At 40.2% G+C, this 23,978-nt stretch overlaps 1 protein-coding gene across 1 annotated transcript; it reads right to left on the bottom strand.

Moving 5' to 3' along the window:
* Positions 1–16,243: 16,243 nt before the first annotated feature.
* LOC131811583 (peptidyl-prolyl cis-trans isomerase A-like) lies at positions 16,244–16,962 on the bottom strand. The gene has a single exon (XM_059140241.1). It carries the CDS (start codon positions 16,910–16,912, stop codon positions 16,418–16,420), a length of 495 nt encoding a protein of 164 aa, XP_058996224.1. The 5' UTR covers positions 16,913–16,962; the 3' UTR covers positions 16,244–16,417.
* Between the last annotated feature and the right edge of the window lie 7,016 nt (positions 16,963–23,978).

The raw sequence follows: 23,978 nt of genomic DNA, 5'->3' as shown, positions 1-23,978 counted from the left end.
ATATTGCTGTCTAGCATCATTATTATTCACTGTTGTCTTGAAATGTTGTATAATATAAATGCTATTAATGATTACAATAAGAAAATATCAAATAATTTACAAAATACTGGAAAATAAGGAGATAGTATTATTACATTTTCTGACTATATGAACATGTACCTCGATAATCCGAGACTCTGTTACAAAACCATTAGAATTGATAAGGGAATTTAATAAGTAGTTGGACAAATATATAAATATCAGTAATTATTCTTTGTTTTATCAGTAATCACTAAAGAGAGAAAGAAAATGATCCTTTCACAAAAGTACAAAACCTATCAAATAAACACAACCAATAATAAAAATTCTATAAGAAATTTAGGTGATAACACATGTATTCTAGAGACAGATCTTCTTAAGGTTTTTGACTACATGCAAATAGCTGTAAGAAATGTAGTAAACAAAATTAATACAGAAGTGACAGTTTTCAAAAAATAATTGTAATACTAATGAAAGACAAAGGGCTAATATTCTAATATATCTAGAGCTCTTAAAAATTGGCCCAAGAGAAAAAAGAGAAAAGAGCCTCAGTGCATGTCCAGACATAGAATATAAGTGGGTATACCCAACAAACACATGAAAAGGGCAAATCCAAATGCAAATTAATTAGGAAAATGTAAATTGAAATAGCAATGAGATATCACTTCCTGATGTTCAAACAAGAGAGAAATTAAAAAGACAGCGTTTGTTGCTGGTTAGGATAAGAGCAATGGGCACTCCCATACATTGTGCTGGAAATATAAATTGTTATGGCCTCTTTGAAGAGCCATATAAGAACATCTATTAAATTAAAAATACATAGAGCCTTTGAACCTGATATTCTATCCTTGGAAATGTATCCTATACAAATAAAATCACCACTACACAAGCACATATATGCAAGTTTATTTATTACAACAACACTTGAGGCAGTGAAAAATTGGAAACCTAGTGAATTCTCATTATTCAAGAATATATAAGTTATTGTATATAAATTATCATAGCTCACATCATGGGACTATTACATAGCTTTTGTGACACATGAGTGAGAGTCTGTACTATATATCTCTTCTTGTAGAAGAATTTCCATGAAGTGTATGTAAGACAAGTATGTGTGGGAAAGTGCGTGTATTTGTATTTGATTATTTTACTATGGAGAAAAATATGCTAGGTTATTAACATGCATTATTTGAAAGTAGGGAAGAAGGGAGGTAGGAATAAAAAAAAAGGAAAAGGAGAAATAAAATATGGAACTAAAAATACCTACAGCATACACGAATTTATCTTGTTTATGCATTTTTTAACACATGTGTATATGCTAAAAAAATTTTAAAAAGCAGATGCTGAATTTGAAGTTAATGCCCTCTCTCTTCTGTTCTGTGTTGTACTTGTCTACAAGTTGTAGACTTCTTGGTTCTGACAGTTGTTTTAGCTTAGTGGAAGATTCCAGGGAAAAGTTCTTTTTTTTTTTTTTTTTAAGATTTTATTTATTTATTTGACAGAGAGAGAGAGAGACCACAAGTAAGCAGAGAGGCAGGCAGAGAGAGAGGGGGAAAGCAGGCTCCTTGCTGGGCAGAAAGCCTCAGGCAGGGCTCAGTCCCAGGACCCTGAGACCATGACCTGAGCCAAAGACAGAGGCCTAACCCACTGAGCCACCTAGACACCTCTCCAAGGAGAAGTTCTTAAGGCCGTGTCAGAGAGAGCATAAAGGTCAGCCTTAGTCCAGTCCAGTGCCAGGGATCAAAGGTTTTCAATTGTAGAACACGGAGATTTTTTTTGCACATTATTCAGGATTTAATTCTGTTCTTTTGCTTGTGTTTTTGGACTTGTCTTGTATTCTTTCTTTCCTTTTTTTTTCCTTTTTAAGATTTTATTTATTTATTAGAGAGAGCACAAGTGATGGGGGGAGGGGGAGACAGAGAGGGAGAAGTAGATTCCCCGCTGAGCAGGAAGCCTGACACAGGGCTTGATCCAAGGACCCTGAGATGATGATCTGAGCCAAAATCAAACGCTTAACCGACTGAGCTACCCAGGTTCCCCTGGACCTATCTTGTTTTCTAATGCGTTTGTTCTTACAAGGTCCTTCTCTCCAGAAGCACAGGACAACTAGAAAGACACAGACTTGGGTTCAAGTTCTGACTAAGCAACTTTTATTTGGCTGTGATTTGACTAGGCCAGTGGTCCTCAAACTTGAGTATGCATTGGAATCACTTGGAAGACTCTTTAAAACAGATTTCTGGGCTTTAACTCCAGAGTTTCTGATTCTGTGGGTCTGCAGTGAGACCTGGTAATTCACCTTTCTAACCATTTCTGGGAGATGGTGTTGTTGGTCCAGGGACCACACTTTGGGAAACACTGAATTAAGCTGTTTAATCTCTTGCAACTTCCTTCTTCTCCCCCATAGGCAAAAGGAAAATAATAATAGACTTGGGGTCTGCTGGGGTTTGATGGATCTTATGAATTCAACCCTCTCCCTTTGTAGATCAGGAAATGGAGAATCAAAAGGGAGGAGACCAATATTTGTTTGCAAAACCAGATGAAAACCTACGATGTTTGAGTTCGGTATGGTCTGGTGCATTCCACTATTTAATGCTGTCGGTGTCATAGTCTTGTTGGGGGTGGGATATGTGACATAATGCTGATAAAAGGGTCCCACCTGAACCCTTACCAAGCAAAGGGTTAATGTTATCATGTATTGAATTGTAATAGTTGGAACCCAGGGCATAGGGGGGCATCATTGAAAGGGTCTAATATCAGCATTCTTATTTCTTGGCTATGTTCTAAACCAGCTGATAAATAACATGGATGGAGGTGGAAATATCGTTTCATTATTGGAAAAGATTATTTGAAGGATAAAGCATTTATTTTTGGTGAAGGATTTCCAAATACTATACCCAAGAATTAGAATGGGAAATAAAGGTTTTCTCCCTAATTCTTTCAATGTCAGGCACCGTGCTCACATGTTCATTTAACCATTTCCATAGGCCTACAAGTCAGATTATAGTATTATCACTATTTTAGAACTGAGGAAACTGAGTCTCAGAAGAATTGAGTGATTTGTCTAAGGTAGAGTTTGGACTGGTACTCTCAACAATTGTCTGCACTTGCGTTATGCCATGTGTGTTCTTTTGTGAGCATTTACTATGTGCCAGGTAGGTTCATCAGCAAAACAGGACCTCTGTGAGTGGTATGCAGTCAGGGTGAGGTTCTGCATGCTTGCAGAGTTGGAGAAATCCACAGAGGCTGTCGTGGTGGGCCCGAAGTCACTAAATCAGCACAGTGGGCAGCTGGAAAGAAATAGGGGAGAAGGAAGGACAAACTGGAATTGTGTCTGTCTTTCACTTTCACCATGCCATCCCCCCCCCCCCCCTTTCTGGGGCAGTGTGGTTGACCTCCAGAAGGAGCTGGCATACATTCTGGCTTGGGACTCAAACAAGCTGAGGAGTAGGCCTACCCTGTAGCACCAAGCAAGGATGCCAACAGATAGGTGACTGCATGGGTGGGCTGCAATGGCACCTGGCATTCCACACAAGCCTTTAGAGCCAGTTGTGGCTTCTTCCCTTCTGCTTTTCAAATCTCACCCATGCTTCCTTGTGACCTACTCTCACCCAGGACCAGGGAGGGAGAGGAAGTCCAAGGAATGTAGCTCCAGCTTGGCTGACCTGTCTATATGCAACCACCGCACTCTGTGAAAATCATTTTTACATATGTTATTTTATTTATTTTCAAAGAAACCTTTTTATTTATGTATTTGTTTATTTGAGAGGGTGTATGCACACTGCTGGTGAGTGGGAGTGGGGAGAGTTGGAGGGAGAGAGCGAATCCTAAGCAGGCTCCACGCTCATTGTGGAGCCTGATGTGGGGCTCAGTCTTACATCCCTGAGATCATGACTTGAGCTGAAATCAAGAGTCAGACACTCAACTGCAGAGCCACACAGGTACCCCTTCAAAAGAAGGAGCTCCCATGTACGGATTGGGAAACCAAGGTTTAAGAGGTTACATGGCTTGTCTTAGGTACAAACTTGCTTGAGGTACAACTCCAGTAAGTGGCTTCAAACCCAGATCTGTGTGACTTTAAACCTGTGCTCCTTCCCTGCTTGACCCCATTCACTGATTTTTCCTGAAGCATCTGTCCCTGAGACTCTTATGGAAACTGACATCATTGACTTAAAGTAAGACACTTCATACAGGATGCTCCAGGCATATTAGGGACCCCAAATGCTTTTCTCACCTCTCATTCCCTAGACTAGAGCTTCCTTGTCAAGGAGCTGTGATTGGATTGTGGGCTTACTTGGGATGGGCTTGAGGCAGCAGAAGCCCCTGGGAAGGTCCAGCTCTTAGCAGCCTTGTCCATTTACCCCAGCATGTGTTATGACTTGAAGACTGGGGAACACTACTGTGGTCTCTCAGGATGTGACTCACCTCACAGAGCTGGAATTTGTTGACCTCTGGGAAATGAAACTATTGGAGGAAAGGGGAAAGCTGATGTATAGCCTGTTAGATGAGAGAGACTAGAGGAGGAAGCCTTCATGTGACACTCTCAGGCTCCCGGGTGGCAGCCAGTTGTCCTGCTCTTGATTTTTGTTTTATAAACCTTTTTCTTGCCTGTCAGTTCTCTAAATGGAGGCAGACTCATCTCCATGGTAGCTGAGGCGTAAGAGCCCCTGTGAATATGTCAGCGCTGAAGAGAAAGTGCTACTGCAAAACAGCCATAAAAGGGAGAAAAGAAAGAATTTTGCTCTTATCACAGAGCCTGGACAATACTGAGGGAGGCGGGGAAATCACGTAACAGGATGTTAAATGGAAAATGTCCTGCTCATTCTGGAGATTCAGCTGAGGTCTTGAAGCCGAGGACACTCGTTGATAAATGCTCACATCCTCTACAAAGAAAGTTGTCAATCACACCTTATAAGACTTGCTACGAAAAGGCCACCAGCTCTGTCACTCTTACGAAGTGCATTTAAGAAAAGCCCAGAAATTTATCAAAACAACACAAAAATTCTCTTAAGTTGGATTCTCCCATCAGCAGACCCTGAGTCGAAGATTCATATACAAGTAATTTATTAAGGACCTGCACCCTGGAGAAACCAGCAAGGGAAGAGGGGATGGGGGTGGGGGACATGGAAGAGTCCCAAGGTGGAATGCTGTTTCAGTTGAGGTCTCTGGGTTGGGGCTGATCTCTGTGGAACTCTGGAATGTAAATTACACCTCAGCATTTGTTCCCTCTTGAGACAAGGGAGCTGGGTTTCTGTACTCCCACACAAGGCCTGACCTTAGCTGTTGATACCCAGGGGTGATCTTCTGAAGGTCACAGGTGCCAGAATTAGTAAGTAAGCATTGCAGAAACTCAGAAACTGGGGGATGAGCTGATCAAAGAATCCCAAGGGACTCAAGTGCTGCTGCAGCAGCAGCAGCAGCAGCAGCAGCAGTGCCTTCTTTAGAAGGAAACTATGGAGTAGAAGCAGCTTTCTCTTTCTCCACTAGCACTTCAAGCTAACAGGATGGTCCCTAAGGAAAATACCCGCAGGACAGGACCAGGGCTGTCTGCACGTAGAGAGCCTGGCTTCTCTTGCATCTCTTCTCTAGTCTAATGGGATGCTTGCTGAGATGAAGGAGCTCCTAGGCCCACTTTATGCTGCGCCTGGGCCAGAGTGGAATTCCAGGGACAACTTGATTTGTGCCTCCTACACTTTGGTGGGCAGCAGGGCTAAAGAAGCCAGATGGCAGCAGCAGCCCACAAGGGGATTACAAAGAGGCAGGTGAGAAGTGGGAGCACCTCCCAGAGCAGAGGCCATATGGTGTGATGGTTAAGGCTCTATACTCTGGAACTAGATAGGCCAAGCTTGAATCTTGGCTCTGCCATTGATTAGCTAGTTTTGGGTATTTCCTAACTTCTTATTTCTCACTTCCCCATTTGTAAAGTGGGGTTAATACTATTACTTACTTATGCAGTTGTGAGTATTAAGAACAGATCTAGAAAAAAGAAAAAAAGAACAGATCTAGCATGGGTCAAGCAGGAAATATAAGAAGAAATAAAAAGATACTTGGAAACAAATGAAAATGAAAACACAATGGTCCAAAACCTCTGGGATGCAGCAAAAGTGGTTCTAAGAGGGAAGTGTATAGCAATACGGGCTTATCGCATGAAGCAAGAAAAATCCCAAATAAACAACCTACCCTTGGAACGCCTGGGTGGCTCAGTTGATTAAGTGTCTGCCTTCACCTCAGGTCATGATCCCAGGGTCCTGGTTTTGAGTCCCACGTTGGGTTTGCTGCTCAGTAGGGAACCTGCTTCTACCTCACCCTCTGCTGCTCCCCCAGCTTGTGCTCTCTTTCTAACAAAAAAATCTTAAGAAAAAAAAAAAACCCAACCTAATCTTATACCTAAAAAAAAAAAACTAGAAGAAGAACAACAAACAAAACCTAAAACCAGCAAAAGGAAGAAATAATAAAGATTAGAGCAGAAATAAATGATGTAAAAACTTAAAAAAGCCAATAGAACAGATCAATGAAACCAGGAGTTGGTTCCTTGAAAAAATCAGTAAAATTAATAAGACCCTAGCCAGACCATTCAGGAAGAAAATAGAAAGGACTTCATTAAAATCACAAATGAGAGAGGAAAAATAACCAATACCACAGAAATACAAATAATTATAGGAGAATATTGTGAAAAACCATATACCAACAAATTGGACAAACTAGAAGAAATGAATAAATTCCTAGAAATATATAATGTCACCAAAACTGAAACAGGTAGAAATAGAAAACTTGAACAGACCTATAACCAGCAAAGAAATGAAATCAGTAATGAAAAAGTATCCCGAGAAACAAAAGTCATAAGCAAATTCTACCAAACATTTAAAGAAGAATTTAAAACTATTTTTCTCATACTTTTCCAAAAACTAGAAAAGTAAAAATTCCATATTCATTCTATGAGGCCAGCTTTACCCTAATAAAACCAGATAAAGAGTCCCCTAAAAAAGAGAATTACACACCAGTATCTTTGATGCATAGATTCTCAACAAAATGTTAGCAAACCATATCCAACAATACATTAAAAAAAATCATTCATCATGATCAAGTGGTATTTATTCCTGGTTGTAAGAGTGGGTCAATATTCACAAATCAATCAGTGTGATACATCACATCAATAAGAGAAAGGATAAGAACCATATGATCATTTCAACAGACACACACACAAAATTTGACAAAGTACAACAACCATTCCTGATTTTTTAAAAAAACAACAAACCCTCAATAAAGTAGGTTTAGAGGAAACATACGTCAATAGACCACATACGAAAAGGCCATATATGAAAAACTTACAGCTAATATCATTTTTAATGGGGGAAAAACTGGAGCTTTCCCCCTAAGGTCAGGAATAAAACAAGGATATCCACTCTTACAACTTTTGTTCAACATAGTACTGGAGGTCCTAGCCTCAGCAATCAGACAACAAAAAGAAATAAAAGGAATCAAAATCAGCAAGGAAGAAGTCAAACTTTCACTATTTGCAGATGACATGATTGTTTATATAGAAAACCCAAAAGATTCCACTGAAAAACTGCTAGAACTGATACACAAATTTAGTAAGATCACAGGATACAAAATCAATGTACAGAAATCCATTGCATTTCTATATACCAATAATGAAGCAGTAGAAAGGCAAATTAAGAAACTAATCCCATTTACAATTGCACCAAAAATAATAAGATGCCTAGGAATAGACCTAATCAAAGAGGTGAAAGACCTATACTCTGAAAACTATAAAACATGGATCAAAGAAATTGAACATGACACAAACAAATGAAAGGACATTCCATGCTAACGGATTACAAGAACAGATATTGTTAAAATGTCTACCCAAAGCAGTCTACACATTGTTAAAATGACTACCCAAAGCAGTCTACACATTTAATGTAGTCCCTATCAAAATACCATCAGCACTTTTCATAGAGATATAAAAGCAATTCTAAAATTTGTATGGAACCACAAAAGACCCCGAATGGCCAAAGCAATCTTGAAAAGCAAAAGCAATACTGGAGGCATCAGAATTCTGGACTTCAAATTATATTGCAAAGCTGTAGTGATCAAAACAGTATGGCACTGACACAGAAATAGATACATAGATAATGGAACAGAAGACCCAGTAGTAAACCTACAGTTATATGATCAATTAATGTTCAACAAAGTAGGAGGGAATATCCAGTGGGGAAAAGACATTTTCTTGTACAAATGGTGATGTGGAGACTGGATAGTAACATGCATAAGAATGCAATTGGACCACTTTCTTACACCATACACAAAAATAAATTCAAGATGGATTAAGTATCTAAATTTGAGTCTCGAAATCATAAAAGTCCTAGAAGAGAACATAGGCAGTAACTTCTTTGACATCAACTGTAGCAGCTTCTTTCTAGATATGTCTCCGGAGGCAAGGGAAACAAAAAACAAAAATAAACTATGAGGACTACATCAAAATAAAAAGCTTCTGCACAGTGAAGGAAACAGTCAACAAAACTAAAGTGCAACCTATGGAATGTGAGAAGGTATTTGCAAATGACATATCCAATAAAGGGCTAGTATTCAAAATGTATAAAAAACTTATGCAGCTCAACACTCCAAAACCAAATAATCCAATTTAAAGTGGGCAGAAGACATGAACAGATAGTTCTCCAAAGAAGACATCCAGATGGCCAACAGACACATGAAAAAGATGCTTAACATCACTCATTATCAGGGACATGCAAATCAAAACTACAATGTGATATCACCTCACACTTGTCCGAATGGCTAAAGTCAACAACATAATAAACAAGATTTGGTGAGGTTGTGGAGAAAAAGGAACTCTTGTGCACTGTTGGTGGGAATGCAAACTGGTGCAATTGCTGTAGAAAACAGTGTGGAGGTTCCTCAAAAAGTTAAAAATAGAATGACCTTATTGTGATACAGTAGGTATTTACTCAAAGAATATAAGAACACTATTTCAAAGGGATACATGTACCCCTATGGTTTTTGCAGCATTATTTGTAATTTACAGTGGCCAAGATATGGAAGTGTCGACCGATCTCTCTCTCTCTCTCTCACACACACACACACACACACACACTCACACACTGGAATATTATTCAGCCATTTAATTATAGAGAACAAATGGATGATTGCCAAAGGGGAGGGGGTGGGAGGATGGGTTCAATAGTGCTGGAGATTAAGGAGTGCATTTGTTGTGATGAGCACAGGGTGACATATGGAAGCGTTGAATTACTATATTGTACATCTGAAATGAATATAATACCGTATGTTAACTAATTGGAATTAAAATTAAAAAAAGGAACTGATCTTGCATATTATAATCTGTCATTATATATACTATATATATTACATTACAATATTATTGACATATATGAATACATTATATACATCTTATGTTTGATACTTATTTTTTACATTCAATATAATCCATGATATATATCATGTATATTAGATATTACTAAGCAGTTGCTCACAGTCATTCTGTAATGATCAGGTATCTGGCTCTGGAATTTATGGTTTCAACCACTATGCTCTCCTTGCATGCACATTGTACTCTAAAGGATAGTGTGAGCTTTGAGGTTGGCCATTTTGGACAAATCCCAACTCTGCTATTATTGTTGACCATGAGACCTTGGTAAATTGTTGAATCTTTCCAAGATTAAACAGCATCTCTTTCACTGCACTGTTAGGATGAATGAGATGATTCAGGTAAGGTCCATAGCAGAGCACTTGGCACAGTGTGAGTGCTCAGTCAACTGTGACTAGGTCATTTCCCTAGACCTGAGTCTAGCTCCACTTCTTGTGTGCATATTCATTCTCCAGTTGGGCTTTCTGTCCATGTTGGGGAGTTGCATGCTTGGGGTGGGCAGAGGAGGAAAAAGAGAGAGACAGAGACAGAGACAGCAAAAGCCAGTCTAAGGAGGGCATCTCTCTGTGAGAGGGTCTAGGATAAACAAAAGAGAGAGGAAAGGAATTAGTAGTGGTGGAAATATCCCTGACTATGCATTAGTATCTAGGGACTTTAAATATTAGTCATTTGACTTTCCTTTTGTGTTTTATTTATTTTCCAAACAGCATCATCAAGCTCTGAGTTAGGTTTTAAAATGGAATGAATCATCCCATTATCCTTGAGAACAGCATCAGGGACAGAAAGTATTATCCTCATTTCACCAATGAAGAGCTGATAAACAGAGAGGCTGAGTGTGTGGTGCAAGGTCACAAAGCCAGACATAGTATTTGTGGTCAGTGTGCAGGCTTTCATGTGTTGCTGCACCCTTTGATTATAGGATGTCAGGAGATGAGCAACAGAGGTGGCTTTAGGAACATGGAGGAAATGGAAGAAGAGACTATGTTGGTTGATCACCTACCATGTGCTAGGGACTTTCCAAGGCATTTATATTAGTATTTTGCCCAATTCTTACCCACCCAATGAATCAACATATGGATCATTTGGGACTATTGTCCCAGTAAGCCGACTGAGACCTTTATTGGGGTTTGAACAAGTCTTTCTGATTCCAGAATTTGTGTAGCTCTCATTATGTCTGGCTGCTCGTGGATATTTGTTCTCATTTCTATTTCGTAGGGATCCTGAAGGCCTCTTGGGCAGCTCTCTCTTTCAAAGCCAGTGCTTCCTCCCATTCCCCCAATCTATTCTGTGACAACAGGATGCCCCATTTCCATTTGATTGCAACTGCTTCCTGTCCTGCTTCTCCCCTTCCCCTTAAAACCTGAGAACTGGAGGGTATTTTGGTGATGTTCTCTGGGAAGGACAAACCCTGTGCAACCACAGAAGTCTTCAGATAGTTGGTATTGGCTACACAATGAAATTCATGTCTTTAGGTATTTATTGACTCTGATCAGGCCAGTAGCTTGTTAGATTCATTTCTATATCTCTGGAACCTGGCAAGCCCAATAGCTCTGTTATAGCACGTAGTTCAAAGCAACAGACATAATAAACAACAACGACTAAGTGGTTCATTGACTGTTCAGAAAAACCTAGCAGATTGCCATGTTCTTTTTCTTAATATTACAGATGAAGAAATGAAGAGAGAAGTTCATTTAGGTATCCAGACCCACATACCTAGTAAGAGGAAAAGCTGGGATTTGAAGACAGGCATTATCAATTTCAAAGCCTCTCCCTTTAATAATTTATTTATTATGCTTATACTTATATAAATATTATTTATAATAATTGTTGTATCAGTTAGTATTTGCTGGATAAGAAACCATTTTAAAATTTAGAGTCTTAAAACAGTAACTGATTTATTCAGCTTATGATTTGTGCATTAGCTGGAATGGTTTTCTGGTCTTGGCTGTATCAACAGATCTCTCCTGTACCCTCGGATCTCTGTGGTCAGCTGGCCAGTCATTGGAAACTGAATGATCTAGAGTGACCTCCACTACCTGTCTGAGGGTTGATGGGCCATCGGCTGAAGGGCCCTGATTCTCCCCTACTTAGTTTCTGACCCTTCAGCAGCTGCTCTGGGCTTATTCCTATGGTAGTCCAGGGAATCTAAGCACAGCAAGAGAGCAAACCCAGTGTACCATCACTTTTCAGGTGTCTGCTTGCCCTCTTCCTCCTTCTCTGTTAGCCATGTTCTATTGGCATGGGCAGCCCAGCTCCAGGGATGGAGGATTGGGCTGCAGCTCTTGGTGGTAGGGTGGGTATTTATAGGCAATTTCTTATTTTCTGCTAGGGCACTCAGTCTGGTGAGATAGGCAAATAGTTAAGTGACAGGACATTTTGAGAACTGCTTGTAAATATGGAGGCTCCCTGTTTCACTGGCTTCTAAAATGCTCTGGGCAGCACAGAGCTTGGGAGTTCCCTTACTTAGTTCCCTTAAATGAGTAAGATTTCCTTGAGACAAGAGCCAGTGCAGGTCTTGAAATGCCTGAGGAGCAGGTTGATGCAGTTGGGAGAAGCAGTCATGGCCACAGTGACTTAGTCCTTGAAACCCTTCTTTTTCTGAGTAGGATTTTGTATCACCCCTGCAACATTGCCCCAAACTCTCCTGCTGAGGAAGCTGGCACAGTGGGAAGCTAAGCTGGGCATCTGTTTCCAGAAACTCAAAATTATCTTTACGGCCAGAAAGTGCCAAACATGGCTCAATGTGATTTCCATCTACTTTGCGTATTTGACAATCCCAGACTCAGCATGGCTGTTTTTTGTCATGTTTGGAAAAATACCTCTTACATAGTCCTGCTCTTCAAGAGAGTTTATGTCAGCTTGTTATGGAGTGTCTTAGATGTTTCTGTAAGTGAGCAAGGGTGGACGCAACCCATGATTGGAGCTTCTTGAGGCTTCAGGCTGCCACAGAGCCCTGACTGTCCCCCAGTTGGCTCCAGGTCAACTTGCCACTTTCCTTCCACTATAAATGGAGACAGAATAGCATCTTTTTTTTTTTTTTAATTTTATTTATTTATTTGGCAGCCAGAGATCACAGGTAGGCAGAGATAGGGGAAGGGAAGCAGGCTCCCTAGAACTCTGGGATCACGACCTGAGCCGAAGGCAGAGGCTTTAACCCACTGAGCCACTCAGGTGCCCCCATAGTAGCATGGTTAAGTCCGAGTAAGACTGGGTCCAAATCCTGGCGCAACGACTGACTTTGTGATGGGGCTGAATTACTTACACTTTTTGTGTTTCATTATCTCAGTCGATAAAATGAAAATAATAAAAGTAAGAATTCATAGGTTGTTGTGAGGATTAAGTGAGTTCATGTATTATGAAGTGATTATACTCATGCTAGCCACACAGTAAGGCTAAATAAATGTGGCTGTAATTATTAATAATGAACACTCTCATTAGTGGTAGTATTGTTACTCAGCAATGGTTCTAAAATCTAGTGGCATCCCAGAATTATCTCACATTGCTATACTCCTGGAGAAATTCTAACTATGGGATGCCCAGGAATCTATAAATTTTAGCAAAAGTCAGATGATTTGAATCAGATGAGTCAGTGCCAGAAAAGCATGTGAGAATCACTGTTTACCCTATAAAGCTTGGCACATTTCCTTCAACACTCAACACCTGGAGATATTGATGATATTGACATCACCTAAAGGGACTATTTAGAAAGACCTGTATATAAAAACACCTTTTTCTGCCCCTCCAGATGCTGCATGCAGAATCTACTCACCCTTTCTCCATGAGATAATCCAAGACACAGGACTTGTCCATAAGGTTCTGTCATTCCTAGAAAAATGCTCTAATAAGGAACTCATGTTCCTAATTACTTTTACATTAGTAAGTACTTACTGAGTGCCAAGAATTATGCTGAGAAATTTACCTGGCATAGAGCTTTTAATTCTTTCGATAATTTAATGAAATAGATATTATGTCATGAGGAAAGTGCAGGTCAGTGACAGGAAGTTCACTCGGGTGAATTGCTAGTTAATCCAGCTGCTTGATTGTTATTTCATGACTCATATCCAGGTTCTTAGTCTAAAGGCCTGTGTCCTTAACTACCTAAACTGCCTTTTTGGTAGAGACTGCTAGTTGTTTCTTGTTACCTGTTCTTAATTTCCACAGTAACAGAAGCCCAAGATTTAGCTGGGCACATTGCCAACCCAAATAAAGAGATATTCCCAGACTCCTTTGCAGGTAAGTGTACATATGGCTAGGTTATGGCTAATGGGAGATGAGTAGAAGTAATGTATATAAATTCTGGGTCATACCTTAGAAAGAGAGTGGTGTATCTTCCTTCTCCTTAAACTCTTGCTGGAATGAAGCCATCATAGTGTGCCATCTTGGAACTTAAAGTTACGAGTAATATTCTTGGGGATGCAGAACAAAAACACAGAAAGAACTTGGGTGCCTAGCATGGACAGTTCTCTCGACTGCTTATAGAGACTCAGGTTATTAAATGAGAGACAAGTGAATTTTAGCTATGAACAGCAGCTGAACACCCATTCCCTCTATCAGCTCATTGTTTTAAGAGGCTGCGGTTATGACTGACCTCTGCCTCTTCTGGATCTCAATTAAAGTTTTAGAGAGGGTCCTTTTATCAATGGTGAACTGGCCTGATGAATTCTAAGGGACCCCACCTCCAGGATCCCTGAATAGTAAATCCATTTGTGTGTTCAGCAGTTTCCACAGGCCATTTCAGGGGGTCAGTAAAGTAAGACAAGTAAAGCAACATTGTAAGAAGTTGCAACTGCATTTTTGAGTCTACTAACCAGGCTACGGGACCCTCAAACTCCCCAATTCTCCCCCTTTTTCATGCTCAAAGGTGAAAAGGAAAGTTCTGGTGGTATCCATAAATTATAGTCCTGGCTCTTGGGTGCTGGTTATCAACTTTCTACCAACAATGCCCTATTTCTGTGGATAATAGATTGTGAGATATCACCAGAGATACATTTGAAATTGGTAAGAGGTCCTCTCAGTGTTGTATATAGTCCACTGGTTATGTTGTTAAAACCTAGTTTGGGGTTTTGTTGCTGCTGACTTTAGCTCTTGAGATACAAGGTACTGAGAACTGTTAATCCATGGTGAGTATTTGAATGGAATTATTAGTTGATTTACATTTAATTAGAATAAAAATATAATAATGGCTTAATATGAGTACTCAGTATATACCAGTAACAATGCCAGATGTTTACATACATTATGTCTTAATTCTCACTGTAACCCCTACAAGGGAGGTAATGCTATTATCTCATTTTCCAGATAAGAAAATTGACACAAACTTTCCAGCTGTCATACTACTGGGCTTCTGTCCAATTCACTATGGACAGAGGAGTCTGGCCTAAAACCTATGACGATAGCTACTATATTTATTTTATTTAAGATTTATTTATTTTATAGAGAGACAGAGAGAGTGCATGCACACAAATGGGAGGGGGAGCAGAGGGAGAGGGACAGGGATTCTCAAAGCAAATTTTGTGCTGACTACAGAGCCAGATGTGGATCTTGATCTCACAAGACCCACCTGAGCTCATGACCTGAGCCAAATCAAGAGTTGGATGCCTAACCAACTGAGCCACCCAGGTGCCCCAAGAGCTACTATTTTTTAAGTGCTTTCCATGCATGTATATATTAAGTGCCTTGTACATGTTTAATCCTTACAACAACCCAATGAAATAATACCATGGAGATGAGGGAAATTAGGGCCCAGAAAATTCAAATAACTTGGCTTTGGTCATATAGCTTAGAAAAGTCATGACTGATACTCACTTTCAAGTCTGTTTGACTTCAAGTCTTGGGCTCATTAAGTTATCCATGCTACATTGTACTTACACCATGAAGACACTTTCAATGACCAGTATGCAATTCTGATCTCATGGGATATTGATGGTGGGTTTGGTTATCTTTCTTTCTTTCTTTCTTTCTTTTTTTTTGTGATTTGTGATTCAGAATTTTTTAAATGTACAAATATATGATATAAGTAGAAAAGATATACATATAAAATATAAATATAAAAGATACTTTTTATATACCATTGTATCTTTTGATTGCTCTGTACGAAAGGTCATATTTAGCAAAACGGGGCAGTATTCAATATGATCTCATTTGCTTAATAAATCCATTTAGGGCTCAGAAGATGCAAAACATACACAAACACAATCCAGCAAGAAAGAGGCAAGAATCCTCAAAGGGGATACATTAGAATCATGTGGAATTCTATAAATGTGATGAACACTTAATAGAAAAATGAAACTTAGACAGATGTGCCCTTAGACTAACTGAACAAAAGTCCTTGAAAAGCTCAGTGGTAGGCATAACTAGAATAAGCATCTGAAAGACTGAAAAGAATATATCAAAGGGACTATCCCAATGTTTTGTATACAAAATATTTTGCATTAAACTCTTAGTATGATCTAAATGTGAGAATGCCCTCAGATACATTGGTAAAAGGTCCTTGAACAAAGCAGCAGAAGAAAAAGAAACCTAAAAGGGTATGAAAATGGGCTGAGACTGTTAACATCAGTTTTAAAATGCTAGTTTGATATTACGAATTTCGGCAAATGTATCATTAAGAAAATTGGCTTCAGGTGACTGGGTCTTCACCCCTTCTGCTTCTCAGTCTCTCAAATTTGTTCCCTTCTCTCAGTCCACATGCCCACTATCTGTATTAAAAATGTTCATTGTTCTTAGAGCAAAAGTCTACATGGCTTCTTTATCCTTTGTATATCTTTCTCCTTATAAAAGAGCAATTTTTTTTTTTTTTTTTTTTGTGGTTTAGGTTTTATTTCATCATTAACTGAACTCTGAGATCCAGCTAGGCCTGGGGGTAAGGAACCATGGAACCCGCAGAACTGCAGCGAGTGGAGATTCTGGGGTAGTTCGAGCAGGCAGGGGTAGAGGGACGCTCTCCCGAGCTACAGAAGGAATGGTCGGGTAGTTAAGATAAAACACGAGTCAGACTGATCAGATCTGTCCACAGTCAGCAATGGTGATCTTCTTGCTGGTCTTGCCATTCCTGGACCCGAAGCGCTCCATGGCCTCCACGATGTTCATGCCCTCTTTGACCTTGCCAAAGACCACGTGCTTGCTATCCAACCACTCAGTCTTGGCAGTGCAGATGAAGAACTGGGAGCCGTTCGTGTTGGGTCCAGCATTGGCCATGGACAGGATGCCAGGACCCGTGTGCTTCAGGATAAAGTTCTCATCATCAAACTTCTCCCCGTAGATGCACTTACCACCAGTGCCATTATGGCGTGTGAAGTCCCCACCCTGGCACATAAATCCCGGGATGATCCTGTAAAAGCAGGAACCTTTGTAACCGAATCCTTTCTCTCCGGTGCTCAGAGCACGGAAGTTCTCTGCCGTCTTCGGCACCTTGTCTGCGAACAGCTCGAAGGAGACGCGGCCCAAGGGCTCGCCGTCCACGGCGATGTCGAAGAACACGGTGGGGTTGACCATGGCTGGGCAGCGCGGACGGCTCCGGAGCGGCGGTGTCTGCAAGGCCTAAAAGAGCAATTTTTAAAAAAGGATTTATTTATTTGAGAGAGACAGCTAGAGTGAGTGAGTACATGCAAATGGGGAGAGGGGCAGAGGGAGAGAATATCCAAGCAGATTCCCTTCTTATCACTGAAAGTGATGCTGGGCTCTATCTCAGGACCCTGAGATCATGACCTGAGCCCAAACCAGGAGTGGACACCCAACTGACTGATCCACCCATGTATCCCAAAGAGCAATTTTTTTTTTTTTTTTTTAATGCAGATTGGTAAGTTGCTACTTTTCTTAAACTCTTGTAGTGGTTTTCCATCCTCTTCACCATGAAGTCTGCCTCCTAGCTCAGCAAAAAAAAAAGCTTTTTTGTAATTTTGCTTTTTCCTGTTTTCTCTTCTCCTGGCTTTCCTCTTTCCCACATGCAACTTCAACCAATTATGGTATGGGTATGGACTGGGTATGGGTACTGGGTATGGACTTCTGCTTCCGTTATGAAGAGATACTGCCTACTCTGAGGGGGAGCTTAAAATACAACAGATCCTGGATAGATTACAACAAATATATATTGTAAATGCATTGCTGGGCTCCAGGTGTTAAGAAAAAGAAATGTGGGTTGAAACCTGAACAGTGAATGATTGTCCTGACATATTTATTAATGGTACCTCTGTTTCATTCTCAAATGTATTCTAGTTTAGACAATAAATTGTATGATTTTCTTAAAAAGATTTTATTTATTTGTTTGACAGAGATCACAGGTAGGCAGAAAGAGAGAGGGGGAGGCAGGCTACCTGCTGAGCAGAGAGCCCGATGCGATACTTGATCCCAGGACTCTGAGATCATGACCTGAGCCGAAGGCAGAGGCTTTAACCCACTGAGCCACCCAGGCACCCCCGTTTTTTTTTTTTTTTTTTTTTTTTATATTATAACCAGCCATTTCATAATCAGAAAAAAAGATCACCAGATTCTCAGTTCAAGACCAATGGGTTCCCACTCCTCTTCCCTTTACCTTCTCTCTCCAGGCAATTCCACGTTTATAGGTTTATTGCTTCCATTGCTCCATTTCTGGAAACAAATTCTGTATCAGTTAAGAAATAATGTCAAAACTCACACTAAGTGGTAATGAACATTTACTGTCTCATATAATGTGAGAATCCAGACACCAGTTTGGGTGATCTAGCAATTTAATGCTGTTATGCAAACCCAGTTTGTTTGTTTGCTTCTTTCTTTCTTTCTCTTTTTCTTTTCTTCCTTTCTTTATCCCTCCTCCCCTCCCTTTTTCCTTCCTTCCTCTCTCCCTTCCTTCTTTCCTTTTCTTCAGCCTGCCCTTTATGTGTCAACCTCATCCTAAACTGGGCTTTCCAAATGGTGGTAAAAATGTTGCAGCTGCTCCAGGCTTTGCATCTGCACACCAGGCCCTACGACCCTACCAGCATTCCACCCAAGAATCCTGAAATTCACCTTCATAGGTTTGTTTGGGTCACATGTTCTCCCTAATCCAATCATTCTGGCCATGATAGTGGAATGTGCTGATTGGCTTAGCCCTGGAGCTGGGAAGGAGTCTCCCTTTCCTAAAAAATGTGAGCTACTTGGAAGAACAATCAGGAAGAGAAGGGGGAATGGATAGAGGATCAACAACCAGCAAATTTTCAGTCTGTAGTAGAAGCCTTGATGTGCCTTGCAAGCAAACCCAGCCAACTTAGAAGAGCCTCAAACCTGAGACTTACTGTGGAGGTTACACTAAAGAACTTTTGATTTATACTATTTGGGCCAAGAGAGGAGTTTGAGATATAGATTGGTGAGTGAGAATAGTGTTTATTCTGTTTCTGAAGTCAAACATCTAATTCTCGAACATGGTTATGAACTTCTTAATTGATTTTGAAGTTTGGGCCAAGATTATTACTTTTTGATCCCCATTTTTCCTTATCTGCAACTTGGGGATAATTTCCCTATCTTATTCAGTTTTGTGAGAAATAAATGAGATTATGCATATAAAGTGTCCAGTATAGTGTGTGGCACGGAGTAGATAAGTTCCCTTTTAGTTTATAGTTACTAAATTGACTCTGAAGTCATCAGCATAATGACTTTTTCTTGGGTCATTTAATCCACCTGCCAAGCTGTGGCTGCTCCTTTGTAACATGTTATAAAGTAGGAGCAGGTACATTGGGAAATAACTGGGTCTGTTATTCTCTATATCTCTTCTTTGAATACTGGGAAAAAATCTGATTTCTTAAAATTTCTAATAAATATGAATATATTTTAATATCAGTAATAAACTCTGAGCAGCCCTAGAATCTTGCTAACCTGGAGTAATTTTCCTCTCACTCTGGGATGCTTCAGCCATTGTATTTGGCCCAAGTGTCAATCCTTTCCTAATGCCTCAGGAAACTATAGCTGTTTCTTCATTTCTTACCAAAACCAAAAACTATTTTGCTCCAGGGGAGCCCATTAGCTCATTTGAATTAAATTTTCAGACTCTAAGCCAAAAAATCTCAAGGTCATAAGGCCATGGAGCATCAGCAAAATATCTGACTCATTCTTGATTCTTGCTTTCCACACCTGACCCTGACAGTGTTTATGTTCACTGCTACCCCTTTTCCCAACCTACCATCAGCTGATTGGTCGCCTTACACTTGCAGGACCTAGCAGCATGAACAATGCTTCAGTGAACCCTTCCAAGCAGTCAAGACCATGAATAATTCATCAGCTTGCAGCTACCTTCTTTGCCCCTGGTGGTCCCACCATGAGTTACAAGTGACTAAGCTCAGGGGAAGCCCTCTCCCCAGGATAATTAGTCTTCCTTCAGCTCCATTGAATTAGCACTCCTATTTTATTGTACCCTTGGGTTATAGGGGTTATTAAGTTATAACACAAGCAAATTATTGCTGAAGGCCTATAGCAGATTATTCTCAAGTCCCTGCCACTATATGAATGGGGTTTAATCATTATCATGGAAGTTTAAGTCTGGCTTTATGATGTTGAGGGATGTTTATTATATTTTGATTTTCAAAGACGAAAGTAGATTTATATTTCTTCCTGATTATAAAGGTTACAAAAATGAATGTTTGCAACTCGAACAATACAGAAAATCATGGTGAAGAAAGCAGTGGTAATTCTAAATCCCAAACCTAGAGAAAATCATTGGTAGCGTTTTGTTGTATGTGACCCAGACCTCTTTTTCCCCTTTTCTCTTTCATTTTACATAAACGGAATGAAATTAAAATGCAATTTAACAACCACTGAGTGTATCTTTTATACTCATAAATACAGACGTATGTTATCATTCTTATGACTAAGTGGCATTGGGTTGCGTTTATATACCAGACTTTATCCAGTCCCCTGTCGATGGGCACTCAGTTGTTTCCAAATTGTTCTTATTAGCAATAATACTGCAGTGAACAACCTTAAACACTTTGGCATACATATCAGCTTATCTCTTTAAGACAGATTTCTAAAAGTGGAATTGCTAAGCACATCAGAAGGCTTTGATTCATATAGATAAACTGCTTGTCAAATGGTATCACAAATTTATATGTGGACTAATGATACTTGAAAGCAGTCCAAAAAAATACTGTTTAAAGAAACCCATTGAGGAGATGGGCTTTCAGGTCCTAAGAGGAAGAAAACCAGCATGAGCTCCTGGCAGCTTACTCCAAGTCAACCTTAGAGAATCATAGAAAGAAGGATCCAAGATGGTAGAATCTAGGAACAAACAAAGCAAAGCATAAGAAGCTCTGGCAGACTGAAAGCCTTGGATGGTCGGTATAGGAGGTGGGTGGCCATGGTAATGGGCCCAGGGAAGCCAGGGGTTTAAAGATAAAGATATCTCTAGGGGTTCAGCTCTCATTTTTTTCCCCTATTACCTTAAGACAAATCAATGTTTAAGTCTTCTATTGCTAGGCTGCTAGTACTGGTGATTGTCCTATTGGGATAAAGGGCTGCTGGAGGTGTGGACTGACTATTCTTGACATTAACTCTCTCCCTCTCCCACGATCCTAGGGGCAACTACATTGCAAACTAGGGATATGCCTCCTCCTCATTCGTTTCTCCCCGCTGAGCAAGGAGCCTGGTGTGGGACTCAATTCTAGGACTCTGGGATCATTACCTGAGCCACCCAGGGACCCTGAGAGAGAGAATCTTAAGCAGACTCCACACTCAGCACCGTGCCCAACTCAGGGCCTGATCTGAAAACCCTGAGAGCATGACCTGAGCTGAAATCAAGAGTTGAATGCTGAACTGACTGGGCCACCCAGGTGCCCCTGCAAGGGTTTATTTCTGATTGATTGAGGAAGACAGTTTCCTAGTTTGGAATTGGGGGAAAATGAGGGATTATTGGTCCTTGCTATTTTCTTGTTGGTTTATTTTTATTTGAATTCCCTAAAGAAATTAGCTTCATGAAATATTGCTAGCCCTTTCTTCCAAACTTTCTCAGCATATCCGAGAATATCTGAAATACAAGAGAGTCTTACCTCAATGCCATATTAAGTTTAATTAACATATGGCATTGTGTACTACATGCATTTCATAGTATGTCAGTTTCTTGCTTTTTTCAAGCCCTTCACCCATACTCATCTCTGGCTGGAGTTATCTTTCTTCCATTTATTATCCCCATGGCTAGTTCCTCATCTCCTTCTTGAGGTCTCAGCTGAGATGCTACCTCCCACCCCAACATTGTTTTCAGGCTTGATGATCATTTATTCATTCATCCTTTTATTTAACACATTTATCAACCTTTCACTTGCTATATGCCGGGCACAGTTAAGTGCTAAGTGTTGGCAAAAGTAGAATTGCTTTCTTGGAGCTACTGTGAGGAGAGGGAAGGAAGGCTTTAAGCAAATGGGCACACAAGGAAATGTAAAATTGCAACTCTACAGGTACCATGAGGAGGAGGTGCGTCATGTTATGAGAATGAATTAGTTCTCATCTAGTCAGATTGGATGGACAGGACTTCCTTGAAGACATGAGACCAGCATCCTGTTTTTCAACTTCATGACTATTACTGGCTGAATTGTGTTCCTCCACTCCCCCTTCAGATGTTGAAGTCCTAAGCCCTCATACCTCATGATGTGACTATATTTGGAGAGGCGGTTTTTAAAGGTGTTATTAAGATAAAATGAGGTCATATGGGTGGGCTCTGATTCTGTAGGGTGGGTGTTTTTACAAGAAGAGGAGATTAGAATACAGACAACACACAGAAAATGACCATGTTGAGGACACAGTGAGAATGCCGCCTGTAAACCAAAGACAGAGTCTTCAGAGGAAGCCAAACCTGTGGACACCTTGATCTTGAAGTTTTATCCTCCAGAATTGTGACACAACAAATTTCTGTTCTATATCTACTCAGTCTGTGATACTTTGTTTTGGCAGGCCATAAAATGAATTCAGTGTCACTGACAAGTTTTTATTTTATTTATTTGTTGTTTGACTAATTTTGTCTGTCCCCTCTACCCTTTTTCCTGTTGTCCCCCTGCCCCCTGTGACTTGGGAGGATTGAATCTGATTTTTTTTCTTTTTTTTTTTAAAAAGTTTATTTTACTTTATTTTTTCAGTGTTCCAAAATTCATTGTTTATGTACCACACCCAGTGCCTCGTGCAATATGTGCCCTCCACAATACCCACACCAGGCTCACCCAACCCCCTACTCCCCTCCCCTCCAAAATCCTCAGTTTGTTTCGCAGAGTCCACAGTCTCCCACGGTTTGTCTCCCCCTCCGATTTCCCCCAATTCACTTCTCCTCTCCATCTCCCAATATCCTCCGTGTTATTCCTTATGCTCCACAAGTAAGTGAAACCATATGATAATTGACTTTCTCTGCTTGACTTATTTCACTCAGCATAATCTCTTCCAGTCGCGTCCATGTTGATACTATTCTATCACAGCATACAGCATGGTACCAAACACTATTTGCTCCATAAATAGTTGTTGCATGTTGACATAAAAAATACTAAGTGTATTCAATATTGTCATGGAGAAATCCAGGTTAACACTGGGCTTTGAAAGCCCACTTCTTTCCTCTACCTACATGGAGACTTGGTTCTGCCTGTGAAATCTTGGGATAAGGGCTTTGGTTGGTTGTGCTGCCTGAATTTCTTGAAATGCAAAAGTACTCACTTCACACTTTTTCTTGGAAAAGAACCATCTAGATGAATTTCCGTTAGGGGGATTATTCATCCCTTCTCCAGTTTCTGCACACAGCACATTCTGAATTTTCTGATTCAACAAATTCCTTGATTCATCTACCTTTCTGATAGATCCCAGTGGAAGTGCTGCTTCCTCACTTCTGCCAGCTCCATCTCCAGTTAGTCCAGTGGTCTGCTCTACTTGCTCCACTCCCTGGGAGTCCACAAGCCACATAAGTATCTCCAGCTGTCACATTTGCTTTCAGCGAGGCATTCTTTGTTTGATGGTTGCTTATAGTTTTCACAGAGAAGAAGGAAGCTTATTTCTTTTCCCTGGAGAATACCAGCTCCCCTGTCTCCCCCTAACCCATCCTTCCCCCACCTTCTTCCTTCTGGATATCTTGAGCTGGCTAATATTTTGGGTGCTGGGATCTGCACTTATTAGAAATGTGAATCTGAGGGGCACCTGGGTGGCTCAGTGGGTTAAGTCTCTGCCTTCGGCTCAGGTCATGATCTCAGGGTGCTGGGGTGGAGCCCCACATCAGGCTCTCTGCTCAGCAGGGAGCCTGCTTCCTCCTCTTTCTCTGCTTGTCTCTTTGCCTACTTGTGATCTCTGTCTGTCAAATAAATAAATAAAATCTTAAAAAATAAAGAAATGTGAATTTGAGAAGTTTAAGTAATCTCTTCAAGCTTATCCAAAGGAACTAAGAATTTTATGAGTTAAGAGACATGCTTCACCTAGCAAACTCTTAATATGTTTAACAAATGGTGATGGTATAATAATGATGATTATTTTTTTAAATAACTTTTTATTATGAAAAATTTCAAAATATCTTTACTATACAGAGAGAGTATAATGAAGCCCCATGTATCCATCATTCACAAGGCTAGTTTTGCTCTACCTATATCCTTAGATCTAT

This window comes from Mustela lutreola, chromosome 1, assembly GCF_030435805.1.
Source record: "Mustela lutreola isolate mMusLut2 chromosome 1, mMusLut2.pri, whole genome shotgun sequence".
Lineage (NCBI taxonomy): Eukaryota > Metazoa > Chordata > Mammalia > Carnivora > Mustelidae > Mustela > Mustela lutreola.
This window is presented reverse-complemented; position numbering and strand designations above follow the sequence as displayed.